Genomic DNA, 21,624 nt, shown 5'->3' on the forward strand with positions numbered 1-21,624 from the left:
CGAGAATCGAAAATTCGAGTCGAGTCGAGCGAGTAGCATCAGCTCGGCTCGGCTCGGCATTCGAGTTTATTTTACTCGACGGGGCGAAACTCGAAAGGAAATTCGGGTAAAACTCTATGATAAAATATAATAAAATTGAATTACAATAAATTCTTAATATCTCCTTACGTGACTTCGGCCGACACTAAAAATTACGTACGTAAGACCGAAACACGTACTTACAAACAATGACGACAATCAGCCATATTATTTATATTTTAGTTTTACATATTGCCAACTTATCAGGTGTGACCATATAGCAAAGAAGACGAACACATTTTTAATAAACAAAACATGAATTAAATTTTATAATCATAATATCGGCAGAAATATTACTTTTTTTTAGTAAATCCATGCTACAATCGGCGCAATGCTACAATAATAAATTAACGGTAGCGTTATATTTGTGCGCATGTTTGCGACTGATACGCCACCAATCACGAAATGGCATTTAAAAAAACTTTGCTCCACTAATTTTAGGAAGTATAGGTTGGCGAACATGAATTTTTTTTCCGTGTTTGTTTACACTATTACATTCGGCGAGATTGCGTTTTGTATAATTGTTTGCTATCCAAGTTAAGTGGCAAGTTAAAATTAATTATGAAGTATAAAGTATTTTATAAAGTGTAACTATTCAATACAAATACAAAAGCATGTATTGGTTGGAAGTGTCAGCTTGCAATTGGCCGGCAACGTAACGGCGTTAGTGTTGTAGCAATAATCTTTAAATGTATTATATTTGTTATGGGAACATTTATTGTAATGTTGCGCCAATTGTAGCACGGCCTTACACTTCCCATAAGTGAAAGTTTTCAAAAATGTTCTAATGATTGTGTGAAACTTACCCTAACCTTCGCGCCAACAAGCCTAAATTATATTCAATGTTTTTTATTGACTCGTGAATGCTACAGGCCGCAGCTAACTCGTTCGGTTCAAAATAAGGTAAATATGTAGTTGAGCGGTATTTGCGGAAAAAAAATTGTTAAAAATCTGAAAATACTTTTATTATATGCTCTTTAAATTCCTCTTTTCATTAAAGCCGGCGGATATAAGAAATTCCAAATACTTTAGGAGATATAAAAAATTTCAATTTTCACAGTTGGGCGATATTTGTTAAATAAAATTTAAAAATTCTGAAAATACTTTTATTCTATGCTCTATACCTCAATTATTGAATTGTATTATATCAGTTAAGAATTTAACCTAAATGAATTATTTGTATTAATACTTGTATTTTAAATATATTTGATTAAGTGGGCCATGATATAACAAGACAACCATCTAAGGACTCTTAGCAATAAAGTGCAAATATTCAAGCTCAACTTAAGTGTCAAAGATTCAAATAAAAATTCAGACTCGAATCGACTCGACTTGAATTATGATCTACAAACTCGACTCGAATCGACTCAAACTAATTATTGTAAAATTCGACTCGACTCGACTTAAAAATTTGCAGGTTCGTACATCTCTAGTAAACACATATAATGAATGGTTAGTGATGGGTTTCTTGGCGGACTAACAATTATTCACTTCCAGCTTCATACCGTAGGGTGGAATAGTAATCCGCGGACAATTTAAAAGATGATTTTTTGTTAGGTTAGTAGATACACATTTCTTACACTATTACGGATAGCAGAAACTGATGGTTAATCAAAGTTTCAATTTTATGATATTTTTTTTGGAACTGAACATGTCAACTGAAAACTACAGCATTGAGGCCCACCGCACTGATGCATTTTCGATCTGGCTGTTGACGCTGCACAAGCACGTGAAAGCCAAGGGTCGCTAGAACTGCCCGGTGTCCACAGACGCGAGGAGGGCAGCCTCACCGATGGAACTGCCTCCCGAGGATGCCGGCGATGGAGCGACCGACGCTGGTCTTGCCCACGCCGGGCGGCCCCACGAAACACAGGATGGGGCCACGCAGGCTGTTCTTGAGCTGCCGCACGGCGAGGTACTCCAGCACACGCTTCTTCAGGGCCTTCATGGCGTAGTGGTCCGAGTCCAGGTCCTGCAAGCAGACGTGACACTGCAATCAACTGCAACTAACACACCGGTAACTGAACTAGGACGTCGTTTATGAAGAACCTCAGCCAACTGGAATTTTGTTTGTATCGAGAATTATATACTTTTCATGCCTGTGATATATGATGAAGTATTTTTCCAAGACACTTTTAAATTGGTAAGACAAATGATTTGTGTTCATCAGAAATTATCTACTAACTTCAGAAAAAACCAGCGGTCCTTATTAATGTTTTCTGAAGACTGAGCTAGTCTAGGGGCAAATTATCTATTCATGTGTATTGTTAGTGCCAATATTTGTAGTATCATATTATCAATCTATAATGAAACTGTGGTTATATAAGTAACTCATATTATTTCAGTTCATTAATTAGCACACTAAAAATTCGCTGTTATGGCTTCTCATCATATTAACCTGATTTAAAGTTTCACTATATCAAACATACTTAATGTATTTTAAATAAATGATATTAACTAAGTATACATGTTTTTCTATTTGTTTTAAGCAAGCTATGTACTTTAAATTTTACACAAATGACACAATAAATAATAGTTATTCACTGAGTCATAAAATTAACAAAGTTACTTTGATGTATGTTTGGATGTGTGAGTTGAACATTACTATACAGTAACTGTTCCACCACCACTTCCGAGTATTTCAAACACAACCACATGGCTCTTAGTTAGCAGTCAAACATCTGCAGAAAGAAGAGCACATCTAGGTAAAAATACTCACATAAATTCTTAGTAATTTTATAAACAAAACATTTCATAATGGAACTGCACTACAAGCATCTACGAGCACAAAGTATGAAACACACGGATTTGAAGTACTCCTTGGTGTACCAGAGGGAACAAACAAATCTAAACTCCCACACATCGAAAACAGGAGTGTGATGATTAATGCAGAAAAAGCATTAAAACCAGATACCAAGTTGGAATCATAACTTTTCATAATTCAAATAGTTTATTTCATTTTGAATAAATTCAAGGATAGCCAGCCAAACAATTATTCATAATTTTGAGAATCCATAATTATAAGAGAATAAAACTGAAAGAAAGCAGGTATTCAGGTGTCAGGAATTGAGCATACGGGTGTTCCACGTACCTTGATTTCAATGATACTTGCAAGCTAGGGATATCCAAAGTCTGTCTTTCCGTTAGAGGTATCAGTACGAACCAGTACAATATCTACAGTGCTAGAGTACTCATCCGCATGAACGGGCAAGTGATGCTAATCCAGGGTTGCTACAAGCTTAAAAAATTAAAAAATTCCCAGATTTTTCAAGCTTTCTTAGATCTAAACCATCAAGTTTCCTGGACATCCAAGTCACAAAATATACCGCGGCCCACTCGGTGTTGCTTTCCGGGGGAAATAGAGGTTGCATGAGCCTTTACAATGTGTCACCTCAGCGAAATTAATGCCATTTCAGATAGATAACACACGTGTTTGCAAACAATTGCTAAAGAATCACATTAAACTGTTAAATATCAGCTATCGAACTTCCACGTAAGCAAGCTGAAAATTAATTTTCCCCCTTTGTGTTTCACGTAAAGGAAAAAATACACCGAATTTTGTGATTAGTAAATGTTACGGCATTTACAGAGGTGCCTGAACATTCGTGAAAGCGGAATTTTCTGTTTAATCAGGCTGATCACGATAATAATTACAAAAAAATGTTTAGTGATTTCCCCGACTCTCCTACACACGCGGCGCCCCGCTGCCCACCGCGCTGGCCTTCTTCAGGTCGAGCCTGTCGGAGGAGGCCTTGTCCCAGGGCAGCTCGGCGAACAGCTCCACGTAGCTCCTGATGACGCTGCTCTCGGGGTTCATCTGCGACATCCTCTTGAGGCGCTCCAGCTCCTGCCGGGCCACCTTGTCCGCGTGGGGCGGCAGCCGAGCCCTCCTTCGACCACACACACACACACACACACACACGCCACTGTCACGCAACTACTAGCGTTCTAGATGAGACTACATTTACTGGTTTTATTTTAAGGTGATAATTAAGTTGTTAAAGGTCGATGCCAGAGGTGCTCACCATACACACACACAAACCCAACATACAGCACTAGGTAAAAATTATAATGCAACTCGTAGGATTCTAAATGCACAAGTGCAATCTATACTTGAGAAACAGAGACAAGATTTATTGGTTTCAATTTTTGGTGATAATTAAGTTTTTTAAAATGGAAGGTTTAAGTGTTTTAATTTTATTTTACTACTTGCTGTTTAATTTATGAATATGATAAATATATACATAAAAAAGATAAAATAGTTCCAGATTCTACAGTATCATTTTACTGTCATGATATAAGCTCTATTTTAAAAATAAAATATTGGTTGTAATAACGTCGCTCAGCCAAAATTGCAAAGAAAAAAATAACCAGTAAGTGTATTTTTAATATAAGTACATATCATTTAATCTGTAAAGTGTAAAGATATGATAATATGGTGTGTGTTATCAATTGGGGTACGTAATTACTTTTCCCAATCTGCATAGTCCTTACATTATGTTACAATCTTCATACAAAAACAATAGCATTCATTCAATTTTGAATAATAACAAATTTCAGTAATTTGAGAAAGATATTTTTTTTCTCAATTTTTAATTTCTAGACTTGACTTAAATTGTGTTAGATTGTGTATTCACACACATTTCTGTGTTATATGGGGAATGGACTACTTACATTTAAGTGATATTTTAGTTTTATTGAATTCTACTATAAAATCTTGTCTCTATTATTCAAAAATGTGTATTTCATTTCACCTCAGCAAAGTGATATACATATAAAACCAGGGTTGGAAAAAAAAAACTAAATTAACTTTTTTTTTGTTTAAACCAGGTTTTTTTTTTATTATATTAGTTATTTTGGTTCTTAGCATGTTTAAATGAAAGCCACACAACATCCCGCTTTCTGCAACTCATTTTGAACCAGAAAAATTACCTATAACATCAAAGAACTGAAGTCCAGCAAATCTGCTCATCTGACTGGAACTTAACCACAGAAAGGGTATTTCAATATCTTACGTCACGGATTATTGGTATTTCCCCACAGGAAGAGAATATCCATAGAATAGATGTTTCCCACAGAAAGGGGATTTACAGTTATCAGGGATTTCCCACAAAATAATATTTTTTTTAAAAATAAATTTATTTATTTCCTCTTTTTTTTTTTACATTTTTGACTACAATTTACTAATTAATAAAAATTTATAGGAGTATTTAACTGGGAATAATTTACAACTTATTCAGATAATTGAAATGAAAGATCTTGTTTAGTATATAATTATTTGTTCTTGTTTGAAAATAAAACATTAATGAGCAAAGTATTGTTGGTATAAGAGTGGAATTAGAATTTTCACAAAAATCTATTAAGATAATCTATTTAAAAATATATTAAAAGAAAAAAACCATTTAAACCATGGTTTAAGCTATTGTGGTTTAAATCAGCCACTCCCGCATGAAGAGAGAACTGGGGGTGCAGATACAATACAAGCCGTCCTCTCACCGGAGGTTTTCTTCCAGCTCGGCCAGTTCGTCGCTGGCCCCTTGTCGCTTGTCGTGCAGCGACGCGGGCGAGCGCTGCAGCAGCACCCGGCCCGCCCCGCTGCGGAGCCCCGGGCCCGCCCCCTTCTCCGCGTCTGAAACCCACCACGCACTGCCACTGGCCTGGAACCAACCCTCCTTTATCCACAGGCTCCGCCGGCATCGGCACGGCACAGCAGCGAGTCTTGCATCACACAACACTGTGACGACAGGAGCTCATTCCGGTTCCTGAATAGTCGCAACTGTATTTTTTTTTACAAAGCCTACTGTCTTCGTCCAATGCTATAACTGTATTGTGACTGAATTATATGGCTGTTCTGATACCCAACTGGTCTCGGATATCGGCCGATATTCAGCTCTCGGCTCATACCAAGGTATTGGCACAGGTATCGGACATTTTGGAGAAATATTTTCACAACTTAATTTTTTTTTAGATACAAGCTTTTTTTACTTATCATAATTTTAATCATTTTATCATCTTCATTGAATTATTTTAACTATATTTTTTAAGACACACCTTTCATTTTGAATTTCTAAAGACCATTTTAAAACAGCCATTTTGTGATTGGCCAGAGCTTCTCAGCGGCGTGGCCGTTTCGAACCTTTGTGATTTGAGGCGCCCGGCGCTGAGGATTCTGGGAAAAAGAAGGTTTTTGGGTTCTAGCTTGTGAATGCTGGCACTTGCCCCAGAGAAACAAGCGTGGTGTAAAATCAGTGCGCGGGCATTACTTATACGTGCACAACACATATGCACTGTGTGGACTACCTGATTCACAAGATTTGTGACCTGAATGGCAGCAGAGGCGGTATTTTGGCATAAATAATAGTGTGCCCGTGTCAACGATTCTAAGGTATGCTTTATTGACCCATAATAACTGAGGCCACTCATGATAACATTTATTTATATAATCCCAGAGTGACTTTAAAGTAAACTAAAGCACATTTTTACAAGTTTTATTTAAAATACAATAACAACCAAGTCCAGTAGTCTATAGAGGACTTTTTTGTGCTCCCGACCTAAAAAGCCGGCAAATAAAAATAAATCTGTATCATTAATTGTAAACATTGAATGAACTGTTGCACAGTTGTGTGCATCATCTCTGGCAACGCTAGATTAGGACATTTTTTTACATTTTATTGGACAAAGTGTTGGAATGGTCTTTAGTTTATCTGTGGAGTAATAATTTGGTGTTTTGTTAAAATATAGAAAATTCTATTTGTGTCATGAAAATATAATTAGTTCAATAGAGCCAGATTTTTTTTTGTTTATGTGTTATTCACTCGGAATAATTATATTTTATTTTGTGTTATGTTTATTCACCAATGCATAACCACAGAGAATCTTTCACAAGTCTGTAATTATCACTTCTATTTAGTTACTATTACTGAGAGTGTATTGTAATAGCAATATATTTAATAATATATACGTAAAACCTCGTATTTACGTTCTCGTTATTTACGTTTTCCCGCAAATAACGTCATTTTATGTAGGTCCGTTTTATTGTACATTAACTTTCGTGTTGCATTTTCCCTGAAATTACACCGCTACGTAACCAAAAAACCCGGAATGTACGTTTCAAAACACGGTAAAAATGTAAATACTCGTCACGTTAGTCATAGATGTGAAAAGTTTGAAGTTAACCAAAAAACCCGGAATGTACGTTTCAAAACACGGTAAAAATGTAAATACTCGTCACGTTAGTCATAGATGTGAAAAGTTTGAAGTAGTTCGCCTATTGTCTGTAACCTTTCGTTTTGATGTATCGACAAGTTCTATGGTGCCTCTCCTCTACTAACGTTTTAATCTTTGCTGCCATAGAGAACTTTCGTAGCAGAACCACAAACGGTTTTATTTATGGTGTCATAGAGCACTCTCGTAGCAGAGCATAGTCCGAAGCGCTGAGCTATCGATACTACCGGAAAGCGCTCATACACAGTACGTATATTTAGTAGTGCTGCATTATGTACAATACATATCTATGATGGCTTTCATTGTTTACATTAGTCAACGTCCGTTTTGGTTAGCACGTGTTTTTTTATCGTTCACAATATTATTTATGGCAAGATTTTGATTGAAGATGGATAGGTATAAAGTTCCACGAAATACTTTATCTATTGAAGATAAAATTAAAATTATTGAGAAGTTTGACAAGCATGTGGGTACCCGAGTGGTTTTGGCCAAGGAACTGAATATTCCTGTTAGTACTTTAAACACAATAATTAAAAATAGGTGTTCTATTGAAGCAAATGCTGCCCAATGCGGGCCTAGTGCGAAGAAGCGCAAGTACGTGAAAGACTCTACATTTAAAGAACTTGAAAGTTTGTTGTATGAGTGGTTCATTTGTGCTCGCTCTTCAAATCTTCCAATCAATGGCAACGTACTACGCGAGAAAGCAAAAGTCATTGCTTTGAGGCTTGGAATTGATGATTTTTCAGCTTCTAATGGATGGATAGACAGATTTCGCCAGCGCCATAATGTTGTTTATAAGGTTGTGTGTGGTGAAAGCAAGAGTGTGGACGAGGAAACTGCTGATGTTTGGAAAAACACGTCGCTCAAGGAACAGTTGGAGGGGTACTCAGCTAAAGATGTTTTCAATGCTGATGAGACAGGTTTGTTTTACTGTGTATTGCCTAATAAAACATTATGCTTTAAAGGGGAAAAATGCCATGGTGGCAAGCTGAGCAAAAATCGCATTACCATTCTCTTACTTACAAATGCTGATGGTTCTGAAAAATTTCCGTTGTTTGTAATCGGCAAATCAAAAAAACCACGTTGTTTTAAAAACATTAAAACTTTGCCAACTTTGTATGAAGCAAACAATAAATCCTGGATGACAGGGTCTCTTTTTCAGCAACAGATCCAAGCTTTTGACAGAAAAATGGCGCTGCGTAACCGAAATGTCTTGCTATTCATTGATCAGTGCCCTGCCCACAAAATAAACATAGAGCTGAGGAATGTGAAGATTGTGTATTTCCCTGCGAATTGCACAAGCACACTCCAGCCCCTAGATCTGGGCATCATCAACTCTTTCAAGTGCTATTACCGCAAATGCATTGTATCCAGAGCAGTTGCCATGCTGGACAATGGCAAGGACCCAACACAAATGAAAATAAATCTACTAACTGCACTACATTTCGCAGCAAGAGCATGGAAGGAAGTTACACCAGAAACTATAACCAACTGTTTCCAGAAAGCTGGTTTCTTTGTTGACAGTGGACAGAGTGCTGGATCCAGTGAAAACTTGCCTGGAGCAGATAAAGTGAAAGAAGAATATCTGCAACTTTCACAAAATGGAGACTTCACTGACTATGTACAACTGGATGATAATGTTGTAACTTGTGAAGTCCAGACTGTGGAGGACATTGTTGATAGTCATCTGGCAGAAAAACAAGAAAGTAGTGAAGATGATGATTCGGAAGTGGAAACTCCCATACCGACGACGATCGATGCACTTCAAGCCCTACAGACTCTAAGGAATTATATTCTCAGTGCACCAAACAGTGAAAATGCAGTTGATGCACTTCATTCCTTGGAAAAAGAAATTCAGACCATACAAACTGAACAAAAGAAAAGTCAAACAAAAATTTCAGATTTCTTTAAAAAGTGTTGAATTTATACTAGTATGTACCTATAAAACTGTACTAGAGAAAATTTAATGTAGGCTTTATGTTGCATTGTTTTTTATATTTAAGAAAATTATATTTTTGCAGTGCCCTAAATGTGTTGTAAACAACTATTGTTTGTCTTGTAGCACCAGTAAATGCTGATACATTTTTTTAAGCTAAAATTTAGCATTAACTGCCAATAAAAGTGCTTTCCCACAATTTACACTTTCCCGCAATTTACACTTTTTCCTTGGGGTTCCTTGAAAAGTGCAAATAAGGGGTTTTACTTACATATATGAAAGTATACACATATATATACCATTCTCAGTGAATAACAAGTCTTAGTGTCATAGTGTATTAACCAGAAAGAATGAACACTACACAATTAATTTACCTTCAAACACTGACAATATAGCTGGAATCACTGTCTACTCATAAAGTAACACTAATCCTACACTAAATTAATTCATGATATCCTCAGACCTCAAACTACAGGCGAATGGCTGTCCATCTCAGCACAAATCCTCCATTAAATCAATAACCGCAGACAAAACTCCTCTGGTTTATTTGCAAGAATTAAAATGGTTCAATTGCTAAAACCACAGATAGCACTAAGGCAATGAAAAATGCAAGGGTTATGGATGGGTTTTATCCCAAATCGCTTAAGTACTGATTAAGCTAATGAACTGAATATTGCTGTAGAGTGAATGAAAATGTTCCGTGACTACGGAAGTTAAAAAATTCACCCGAAAATTGGTGAATTCTAGCAGCGCCCAGCACCAACTTGTGTCTAGGCGGCCATCTTAATGTTTACTGTCCTTTGTTGGGCACACAAGCTAGGAGAAAGTTTCGTCTGCATCCAACCAAAATAAATAAATAAATAAAAAAGAAAAACACTGTGACATGTCCACGCTCCAAGCACAAACAAATGAGAAATAAATACACATGGTCCTTTTTTTGAAGTCACTGAACAGAAACAATTCACCAATCAGCTTGCTCCATGTCCAGTGGCGGATCCAGAGGTTCGCCTCGGAGGGGGCACTCTAAGATTTCAGAATAGCCAGAGAAAAAAAAAAATGTCTTAAAATTACTAAATTTGTATTTAATCTACTCACACTACACATAACATCCAACCACCAGATTTTATGATTCTGCAAGAAATTTGTTAATTATATAAAAATATTAATTGTTTCAGAAACAATAATTTTTGTCGGCAATATAAACGTAGCAGACAACTGGTGTATCAGGGAAGGGGGGAAGGCACTGCCCCTGGTGCCCCCCCCTGGATCCGCCACTGTCCATGTCGCAGGTCGCACATGTGACCCGGGAAAGACGCCGACCGACCTGTGGTATACTTGCCGAGCAGTCGGAGGAGCAGCTTGACTCGGGTCTCGACGTCCACGGTCTCCAGGACTGCCAGCTTGTCCGCCCGCGACGTGGGGACGGCAGACGCCACCAGGTCCGCCAGCAGCGACCCCGGCAGCACGTTCAGCATTTTCTGGAACAGCGGGCGACCCTCGGCTCGCACACGTCACTCGGCCACCTACAGCTCAACATTACTTTTTCCTTGGAAAACACAACGATCCAAGGCTACCCCCAAACATACACTAACTTTGTTAAAATAATAACTGCAAATTTAAAGAAGAAATCTCAACGAATCTATTTAAGGATATAGTGTTTTCAACAATGTGCTGCATGTGTGTTTGACGGACAGCTTGTCCTTTTAAGGACATAGTAAATTATATTAAAATAAAAAACTGTATTGAAATAAGAATTCATGAAATCATGGTTGCATATGTAGTTGTTTTGATATTATTAATTGGCAATTGCTTTATAGTGTCACAAAATAAGTGTTATTTGTAATTGAATCACAGACAGTAATTGTAATGTGTTTTTATGTTTTTGTATGTATCAATATGTATCTTATTTATTATATTTATTTATTGTTTTTATATATTATGTATAACATTGACATGTATCGTACCCTGAAATGGGGTACAGCGATATGAAATAAATAAATATCACACTTAAATGTATCCAACAGGTAACTCATTTAACTGAATTATTTTTTTTTTGCAGATTTGCAGCTAAATAAGACATTAAAGGGACAAAAAACAGATTACCAACTAAGAGTTTTATCATGACAGAACAGCAGAAGGAACTTGTGCAGCTTATTTTAGTGTTAAAGTTTACTGCATGAGGTCATAACCACAATCACAAGAATTAAAACCAAATGACTACATCAACAAACAACCAAGAGTGACGTTAACAACAACACAATGGAGAGAATATGTTGAGGAATAGACAATTGCCTTCAGTTAAAGAATAATCCTAGCATTTGTTTGACTAGTGAAGGCTCTACAGAAATCCAGGAAAACAGATATCGGGTGACAAGAGAAGGATAAAACCCAGTGTCTTCCAAAAGTGAGCCCCATGTTCATGTTTTTCACCTCGTATGTAGGTCTGTGGAATTATATTCTAAAAGTTAAGGTTGTTAGATTTCCACAGTTTATTAAAATCTAATTACTAAAAAAATCAGGTACATACATAAAATACATTAAAAATTAATTACCGTATTCATAAATTTTCATTTATTTATACATGTATAAGAGAAAGTTTCGAGTGAGATACCATTAGTGGGTAAAAACCATTTAATTCCAGCTTATATAATTATTAAGAATATTAATGTATTCATTTATTACATAAAACATGTGATAATTTGTTTCTGCTATATTTATAATTTTTCACAATGATAGAAAAGTAAGTAAACGAGTGTTGCCACCTTGAGCTTGCTGACGGTGCTGCTGTTGGGGTCCATCATCTGCAGCAGCCTCGAGACGGCGGCTCGCAGCTTCTCTACCAGCTCCTGCAGTCCCGGGTCGTCGTCCTCATCTGCGAGCATCGTCACCACTGCCAACTGTGCGACACTCTACTGTTCCAACACTTATGACAATAAACTTTAACTGCCTCTGAATTAATGATAAAACCTAAGTATTCTAGATTCTCAAATTTAAAGATACAATTATGTGGATGCAATAATTTTGTGAGAAACGTTGAGGAACAAAAGATAAACTCACTCCTATAAAATAAATATTATTCCACATTATTTATGCAAAAGAGAAATAATTACATGATATAGCAAGTAAACAGTGATACAATGAAACTATGCATACATATTGCTTCCAATACCTAAGTTATAAGAACGCCTATACGAAATTTCTGAAAGTTAGGAGCTGGACAAAATCTAGGAGCCAGTCTTAGATTTTATTTATTATACCTCGTGCAGCGCACAAGAAAACAATTCAGTGCCAATACGATGCCCGTGCACTGTTGTCTGGTTGTGAACATGCCATGTTGCCAAGAGTCTGGGGCACATGTATGTTGCGTTCACAGGCTGGTAGGTCCGCCATGGAGAATACTGACGACCGTGCCAAGTGCTTTACTTATCCACAAGCTCACGTTGAGCTGCGCACTACAGATAATGTAAACGCACATTAGTTTAAAGAGACTCTGGTTTTTTGGACTCAGTCATTTCCATACAACGAAATTTGCTAATGTTTTCAAAACCATTCTAAAGTAATATCTCTGTAGCTTGGCAGAAGTTAGTTGCCAGCGAGGAAACTTTAGGCATCATTGTGACCTGGTACCTGGAATTTGCAGAGTCCTGGTTATAAGAAAGCCTCCATTATCATATATCACATTCTGATCCTCTACATGCCTATATAACTGTTAGTTGTCAGTCTACTTTATTGCACATGCATATACACCTATTCCATTTCCTACAGTTAGACTCTTACAGTATCTTTGTACACGAGACATGACAGATTTAAATATTCGGCATGGCACCAGCTAGGCATGTCAAAGCAACAAAAACTTACACAGGAAGCTGAACACTGATGTTTGTACGTCGTGAAAGGAGATATTCTGTCCCTGCCATAGAGTAAAAAGATGCTCTGCAGGTAACTGTCCAGGCTAACGGACAAGAGCAAGAGCTTTAAGGTGGCCGCCTGGTTGTGAAACCAAAATCTGGGTGTTGATGAGCCGTTACAAACCATACAAGATTTATTAAAGGTATCCGATCATGACTGTCATTAGAGAGCCATTGCAGTTTTGTTACAATTTTTTTTAGAGGCGGTAACAAGGTTGAATTTGGTATTTTATGGGCATTTATACGTATGAAAAATTTGGTAGCGAGTACTGTAAGTAGTATAGGGTCGTGCCCCCTTAAAATGATAGGGTCACTGCTTAGACACAACGGCGGCTTACCGCCATGAAGACTGTACCCCAGTAGTGTCTAGCGCGTAGAGACGAAGAGGCGTGCAATACGCAAGTCAGTGTCATTCTTAGAGCCTCTGTGTTTTCAACCTTGTGCGTCCAGCCAGACGGGGCCCCCTACAACTCCAATGTCCTAAATTGTGTCCGACGGACGCTGATCGCTGATTGGTCCAGGTGACCCTCTGACATGCATGGTGTGAGCGATGGTCCGAATCTTCCTGGACCAAAATACATTGGTCAACTTGAACTTATTGTCCCAATCTGTGTACTTTGGTAGCAGAGGACACCCGTGATATTTGCAGTTTCCGGTTCCCGTTCCAAAAAGGTAAACAGAAAATAACGGATGACGTGGTTAGGAACAGGAAGCCAAGAAGACGAAGATAAAATTTTGATCAGTGCTGTCCGTTTGCGAACGGTGCTTTTCAAAGGCCGAACACACAAATTAAATTTTTGCAGTGACATTAAAATTAATCTATCACCATTTACTTTTGCCTTACCGAATAACTAAATATTACTGAACTCTTAAGAACTTTCACAAGTTTAAATAATAATTAAAACTAAGCTACATACTCATTTACAATTCATGAAAATAATAACCAAAAACTATAGAAAAAACACCCAGTTTTCCCCTCTGTATTTACTGTGCTCTAGTGACTACTATTGCGATCACGGACAGGGCAGTGTTCCGTGCGACAATGTGACGTCCAATGAGGACAGGTTCAGACACAGAGCCAGAGAGAGATCTCACCGTCACCGTCGACCTGGTTGTCCAGCTGCTGGACCTGGGCGGTGATGTGCGGGCTGTCGCTGACGACCCTCCTGATGGCGATGCGACACAGGCCCGTCAGCACCAGCACGCAGGACGGCTGCGGGTGGTTGGTGACCGACACGTGGGTCACCGCTGCAGCCGTCGCTATCTTGTTCAGCGTCTCCGCATCCTGCAAGGCACACGCTCGCTAACTGCATGTTCCCACAGGCTACAATCAACGCAGCCTCGACACACTGGTAGTTATACCCATCACTTTCATGACCCAAAACCAGCACTTCAGCCTGGCCACCACCAACATTAACATAACCCTTCAGTGGCGGATCCAAGGTGGGGCACCAGGGGCAAGTGGAAAGGAAAAGCAGAACAGCAACACGGCTGGTACAAAAGAGGTGTTGGTTATTTGCTGTCATAGTAGTTTTACTTTTACACATATCAAAACAACTTCAATCACAAAAATTAATTGAATAAACCAACAAACATTTGTTTATTCACAATACATGGTACGTATTTAGCAGCAAGCATTTTCATCACCACTCTGGCAAAGAGCATAGGGTATATAAACAATTCCACTAGCTTTGTGTGGAATATTGTACAACATACTAGCAGAATGAAAGAAAAAACTAACCATCAATTAAGTGTTTCAGCAAATTAAAATTTTTTTTTTGTACAAATTTCTACTTTTTGCAGTACTGTCCTTGAGTACTTTCACATGTCTACAAATGCACTCACAGGTGGATTGAGGGGAGGGGGTGGGTACATAGACACATGCTCCCCACTTAAAAATTGACAAGGAGTTTAACAGTCCCACTGAATTTACATTCGTTACAAGCCTTGTGCCCCCCCCCCCCCCCTCCCTTTCCAAGAAAAAAAATCCTGGACCCACTCTTGAATGTATTTCTTCATTGTTTAACACTAAAGAAAAGTTTTTTTTCCCATCACATTTATTATCAATGTATATAGCTACCTACTAACTTTAATGAAACAAAAATTTGAAGTGATAATGCCACTTTGATGTTTAGGTTTAGAACAAAGCCAAACATGGATTTCCAACTAATCTGTAGCTAGAGTCAATAAGAGGAATCACGTTAACAGAGACTGATCTCCCTTTTTACATGCTTTATATTAGCTTCACCTGTATGTTTGTCTGTCCGTCTGTAACTCTTTCGACTAAGAGTGAGTGCCTCATCAGTGTAAAATGTCCTACTAATTTAATTACGTTCGTTAGCCGAGCGGTCTAAGGCGCGCGACTTTATGACGTCAGCTTTCGGATTCAGCGATCGTGGGTTCAACTCCCGGCCACGCCGAAAAAAAAGAAAATTTTTTTCCCTGGTAAATTCTAAGATTATATCCATACATCTAACTGTAAATGATTCGGAGAGACTTTACCATTTCTTTGTGACGTTGCAACTCCAAATAGTTATCTCAGATGGTAATAGGTAGTGTCGGTAACTCATTTCCCTATGATAATTATACATAAATATAGTTTAAAAAACTAAAAAAAAACATGCTTTTAAAGAATATCAAACTAAAAAGTTAAAAATAAATATAGTTTAAAAAACTAAAGAAACATGCTTTTAAAGATTATCAAACTAAAAAGTAAAAAATAATTTTAAAATTTAATTTATGACAATAGTATATAAGCAATACTAGTATAAATGAGAAAAAAGCATGGGGCGCTTAATATACAAAAAATATGGCACAAAGCGCCTCAAGTTTTTTTTCTCATTTATACTAGTATTGCTTAGATACTATTGTCATAAATTAAATTTTAAAATTATTTTTTACTTTTTAGTTTGATAATCTGTAAAAGCATGTTTCTTTAGTTTTTTAAACTATATTTATTTTTAAACATTACATTAGGCTTCGAACATCTTGTAACATCATAACCAACTCTGCTCTCTGTGTTGTAACCATCAAAAGACTACCTAACTTAAAAATTATGATACCTTACTGCTAAATAAAAATAAAAATTACAATACACAATTAATCTCAAAACATGCATGCAATAGAACCTGGACCGGTGTTTCACTCGTATAATACCCTAGACATTTTTACACATTGTCGCACATGAAAGCAATGAACTATGTACAGAAAATCTGAAAAGAAATAGGTTTTTTTTTCAGCTTACCTACCAGTATTTTCTTTACAGTTTACAAAACTCATTAACTGCAGTTTGGATGTATACAATTAAATAAATTATGCCTTGCATGCTAGGCAGTAATAGCCACAAACAACCAGTTACAAGTTTTCAATAGTTAATATGATGTTCCTTTGCCCTTGAAAGTTTTGACCTATGACATTTTCACTATCTTCATGCTGAGACAAGAAAATGCAATGCTAAACAGAAACAGGGATTCACCATTATTGCACAAAAATATTGCAATTCAAATGCACTGTAGCAAGCATAAATCATTTTATTTCATAAAAAAAAAAATGATTATTTAGCAGATTATCTTCTTGTTGCCAAAATCCTTAACTATTACAGGTGTGGCTACTACGAGTATACTCACATCACTAGGTACGATCCCAACTATAACACTGGCAAGATTGTGGGAGTTCAGCAAATTCTTCAAAAGTGAAAAACTGCAAAACAAAATTTAATACATAAATAAATAATTTTTTACAGAAATAAACCAAGTATTTCATAACATATATCTTTTGTCATATGGGCAGCTACAGTGGCAGTTCCTAATAGAGAAATAGCTTCAGCATTTTTTCAATCACATAGCAGGAATGACAGGGTTAGATCTGAGATCCAGTTTGGCTGGCAATATAGTCGACTTTCTGTGGTTCTCCTCTTCAAGTCTGTTTGCCGCGCACCTTCTCGGAGGTTGTCTTCACAGAGCATCAGCAACGAGACGAGAACAGAGCACCAGTAGCAAGATGGGAACAGCACCAGTAGCAAGATGAGAACAGATCACCAGCAGCGAGATGAGAACAGAGCACCAGCTGCAAGATGAGATCAGAGCACCAGCAGCAAGATGATATCAGAGCACCAGCAGCAAGATGAGATCAGAGCACCAGCAGCGAGATGAGATCAGAGCACCAGCAGCAAGATGAGATCAGAGCACCAGCAGCAAGATGAGATCAGAGCACTAGCGACAAGATGAGAACAGAGCACCAGTAGCGAGATGAGAACAGAGCACCAGTAGCGAGATTAGAACATAGCACCAGTAGCAAGATGAGAACAGAGCACCAGCAGCGAGATGAGAACAGAGCACCAGTAGCGAGATGAGAACAGAGCACCAGCTGCAAGATGAGATCAGAGCACCAGCAGCGAGATGAGATCAGAGCACCAGCAGCGAGATGAGATCAGAGCACCAGCAGCGAGATGAGAACAGAGCAGCAGCTGCAAGATGAGATCAGAGCACCAGCAGCAAGATGAGATCAGAGCACTAGCGACAAGATGAGAACAGAGCACCAGTAGCGAGATGAGAACAGAGCACCAGTAGCGAGATGAGAACAGAGCACCAGTAGCGAGATAAGAACATAGCACCAGTAGCAAGATGAGAACAGAGCACCAGTAGCGAGATGAGAACAGAGCACCAGTAGCGAGATGAGAACAGAGCACCAGTAGCAAGATTAGAACAGAGCACCAGCTGCAAGATGAGAACAGAGCACCAGCTGCAAGATGAGAACAGAGCACCAGCTGCAAGATGAGATCAGAGCACAAGTAGCAAGATGAGATCAGAGCACCAGCAGCAAGATGAGATCAGAGCACCAGCAGCGAGATGAGAACAGAGCACCAGCTGCAAGATGAGAACAGAGCACCAGCTGCAAGATGAGATCAAAGCACCAGCAGCGAGATGAGAACAGAGCACCAGTAGCGAGATGAGAACAGAGCACCAGTAGCGAGATGAGAACAGAGCACCAGTAGCAAGATTAGAACAGAGCACCAGCTGCAAGATGAGAACAGAGCACCAGCTGCAAGATGAGAACAGAGCACCAGCTGCAAGATGAGATCAGAGCACCAGCAGCAAGATGAGATCAGAGCACTAGCGACAAGATGAGAACAGAGCACCAGTAGCGAGATGAGAACATAGCACCAGTAGCAAGATGAGAACAGAGCACCAGCAGCGAGATGAGAACAGAGCACCAGTAGCGAGATGAGAACAGAGCACCAGTAGCAAGATTAGAACAGAGCACCAGCTGCAAGATGAGAACTGAGCACCAGCTGCAAGATGAGAACAGAGCACCAGTAGCGAGATGAAAACAGAGCACCAGTAGCGAGATGAGAACATAGCACCAGTAGCAAGATGAGAACAGAGCACCAGCAGCGAGATGAGAACAGAGCACCAGTAGCGAGATGAGAACAGAGCACCAGCTGCAAGATGAGAACAGAGCACCAGCTGCAAGATGAGATCAGAGCACCAGTAGCAAGATGAGATCAGAGCACCAGCAGCAAGATGAGATCAGAGCACTAGCAGCGAGATGAGATCAGAGCACCAGCTGCATGATGAGAACAGAGCACCAGCTGCATGATGAGATCAGAGCACCAGCAGCAAGATGAGATCAGAGCACCAGCAGCAAGATGAGATCAGAGCACTAGCGACAAGATGAGAACAGAGCACCAGTAGCGAGATGAGAACAGAGCACCAGTAGCGAGATGAGAACAGAGCACCAGTAGCGAGATGAGAACATAGCACCAGTAGCAAGATGAGAACAGAGCACCAGCAGCGAGATGAGAACAGAGCACCAGTAGCGAGATGAGAACAGAGCACCAGTAGCGAGATGAGAACAGAGCACCAGTAGCAAGATTAGAACAGAGCACCAGCTGCAAGATGAGAACAGAGCACCAGCTGCAAGATGAGAACAGAGTACCAGCAGCAAGATGAGAACAGAGCACCAGCAGCGAGATAAGATCAGAGCACTAGCGACAAGATGAGAACAGAGCACCAGTAGCGAGATGAGAACAGAGCACCAGTAGCGAGATGAGAACAGAGCACCAGCAGCAAGATGAGATCAGAGCACCAGCAGCGAGATGAGAACAGAGCACTAGCGACAAGATGAGAACAGAGCACCAGTAGCGAGATGAGAACAGAGCACCAGTAGCGAGATGAGAACAGAGCACCAGCAGCGATATGAGATCAGAGCACAAGCAGCAAGATGAGAACAGAGCACCAGCAGCAAGATAGGAACAGAGCACCACTAGCAAGATGAGAACAGAGCACCAGCAAAAAGATGAGATCAGACCACCAGCAGCGAGATGAGAACAGAGCACCAGCAACAAAATGAGAACAGAGTAGCAGTAGCAAGATCAGAACAGAGCACCAGCAGCAAGATGAGATCAGAGCACCAGCAACGAGATGAGAACAGAGCACCAGTAGCGAGATGAGAACAGAGCACCATTAGCTAGATGAGAACAGAGCACCAGTAGCAAGATGAGATCAGAGCACCAGCAGCGAGATGAGATAGAGCACCAGCAATGAGATGAGAACAGTGCACCAGTAGCAAGATGAAACAGAACACCAGCTGCAAGTTGAGAACACAGCACCAGCAGCAAGATGAGATCAGAGCACCAGCAGCGAGATGAGAATAGAGCACCAGCAGCAAGATGAGATCAGAGCACCAGCAGCGAGATGAGAACAGAGCACCAGCAGCAAGATGAGATCAGAGCACCAGTAGCGAGATGAGAACAGAGCACCAGCAGCAAGATGAGATCAGAGCACCAGCAGCGAGATGAGATAGAGCAGCAGCAATGAGATGAGAACAGTGCACCAGTAGCAAGATGAAACAGAACACCAGCTGCAAGTTGAGAACACAGCACCAGCAGCAAGATGAGATCAGAGCACCAGCAGCGAGATGAGAATAGAGCACCAGCAGCAAGATGAGAACAGAGCACCAGCAGCAAGATGAGAACAGAGCACCAGTAGCGAGATGAGAACAGAGCACCAGCAGCAAGATGAGATCAGAGCACCAGCAGCGAGATGAGATCAGAGCATTAGCAGCGAGATGAGAACAGAGCACCAGTAGCAAGATGAAAACAGAGCACCAGCAGCGAGGTGAGAACAGAGCACCAGCAGCGAGGTGAGAACAGAGCACCAGGGACAAGATCAGAACAGAGCACCAGTAGGGAGATGAGAACAGAGCACCAGCAGCAAGATGAGACAGAGCACCAGCAGCGAGATGAGAACAGAGCACCAGCGATGAGATGAGAACAGAGCACCAGTAGCAAGATGAGAACCGAACACCAGCTGCAAGATGAGATGAGAGCACCAGCGAAAAGATAACAGAGCACCAGTAGCGAGATGAGAACAGAGCACCAGCAGCAAGATGAGAACAGAGCACCAGCAGCAAGATGAGAACAGAGCACCAGCAGCAAGATGAGAACAGAGAACTGTAGCAAGTTGAGAACAGAGCACCAGCAGCAAGATGAGATCAGAGCACCAGTAGCGAGATGAAAACAGAGCACCAGTAGCGAGATGAGAACAGAGTATCAGCAGCAAGATGAGATCAGAGCACCAGCAGCGAGATGAGAATAGAGCACCAGCGACAAGATGAGAACAGAGCACCAGTAGCGAGATTTAGAACAGAGCACCAGCAGCAAGATGAGATCAGAGCACCAGCAGCGAGATGAGAACTTAGCACCAGCTTTGAGATGAAAACAGAGCACTAGCAGCGAGATGAGAATTAGAGCACCAGCATCTATTTGGGAACAGAGCAATAGCTTGCAGAAGGGAACAAACCAATAGCTGCGAGATGGGAACAGAGCAATAGCTGCGAAATGGGAACAGAGCAATAGCTGCGAGATGGGAACAGAGCAATAGCTGCGAGATGGGAACAGAGCACCAATAGCAAGATGAGATCAGAGCACCAGCAGCGAGATGAGAATAGAGCACCAGCTACAAGATGAGAACAGAGCACCAGTAGCGAGATGAGAACAGAGCACCAGCGACAAGATGAGAACAGAGCATCAGCAGCAAATTGAGATCAGAGCACCAGCAGCAAATTGAGATCAGAGCACCAGCGACAAGATGAGAACAGAGCACCAGTAGCGAGATGAGAACAGAGCACCAGTAGCGATTTGAGAACAGAGCACCAGCAGCAAGATGAGATCAGAGCACCAGCAGCGAGATGAGAACAGAGCACCAGCTTTAAGATGAAAACAGAGCACTAGCAGCGAGTTGAGAATTAGAGCACCAGCATCTATTTGGGAACAGAGCAATAACTTGCAGATGGGAACAAACCAATAGCTGCGAGATGGGAACAGAGCAAATGTTGCGAGATGGGAACAGAGCACCAGTAGCAAGATGAGAACAGAGCACCAGCAGCAAGATGAGATCAGAGCACCAGCAGCGAGATGAGAACAGAGCACCAGCAGCGAGATGAGAACAGAGCACCAGCTTTGAGATGAAAACAGAG

At 40.0% G+C, this 21,624-nt stretch overlaps 1 protein-coding gene across 4 annotated transcripts in view; it reads right to left on the reverse strand.

Moving 5' to 3' along the window:
- LOC134528534 (lon protease homolog 2, peroxisomal-like) overlaps window positions 1-21,624 on the reverse strand; it is a 38,171-nt gene that overhangs the window by 13,387 nt on the left and 3,160 nt on the right. For 2 of the 4 annotated variants that reach the window (XM_063362240.1, XM_063362241.1), the window contains exons 2-8: window positions 16,773-16,845; window positions 14,242-14,431; window positions 12,001-12,110; window positions 10,563-10,716; window positions 5,575-5,707; window positions 3,791-3,968; window positions 1,869-2,050 (exon numbers count right to left, since the gene is read on the reverse strand). In XM_063362240.1, coding sequence (XP_063218310.1) covers window positions 1,869-2,050; window positions 3,791-3,968; window positions 5,575-5,707; window positions 10,563-10,716; window positions 12,001-12,110; window positions 14,242-14,431; window positions 16,773-16,845 — 1,020 coding nt within the window. Of the gene's footprint in view, window positions 1-1,868; window positions 2,051-3,790; window positions 3,969-5,574; window positions 5,708-10,562; window positions 10,717-12,000; window positions 12,111-14,241; window positions 14,432-16,390; window positions 16,535-16,772; window positions 16,846-21,624 lie in introns of those variants that run through there. The other 2 variants (XM_063362243.1, XM_063362242.1) reach the window with 2 other exon arrangements.

Source organism: Bacillus rossius, chromosome 1 (assembly GCF_032445375.1).
Source record: "Bacillus rossius redtenbacheri isolate Brsri chromosome 1, Brsri_v3, whole genome shotgun sequence".
Classification (NCBI taxonomy): Eukaryota; Metazoa; Arthropoda; class Insecta; order Phasmatodea; family Bacillidae; genus Bacillus; species Bacillus rossius.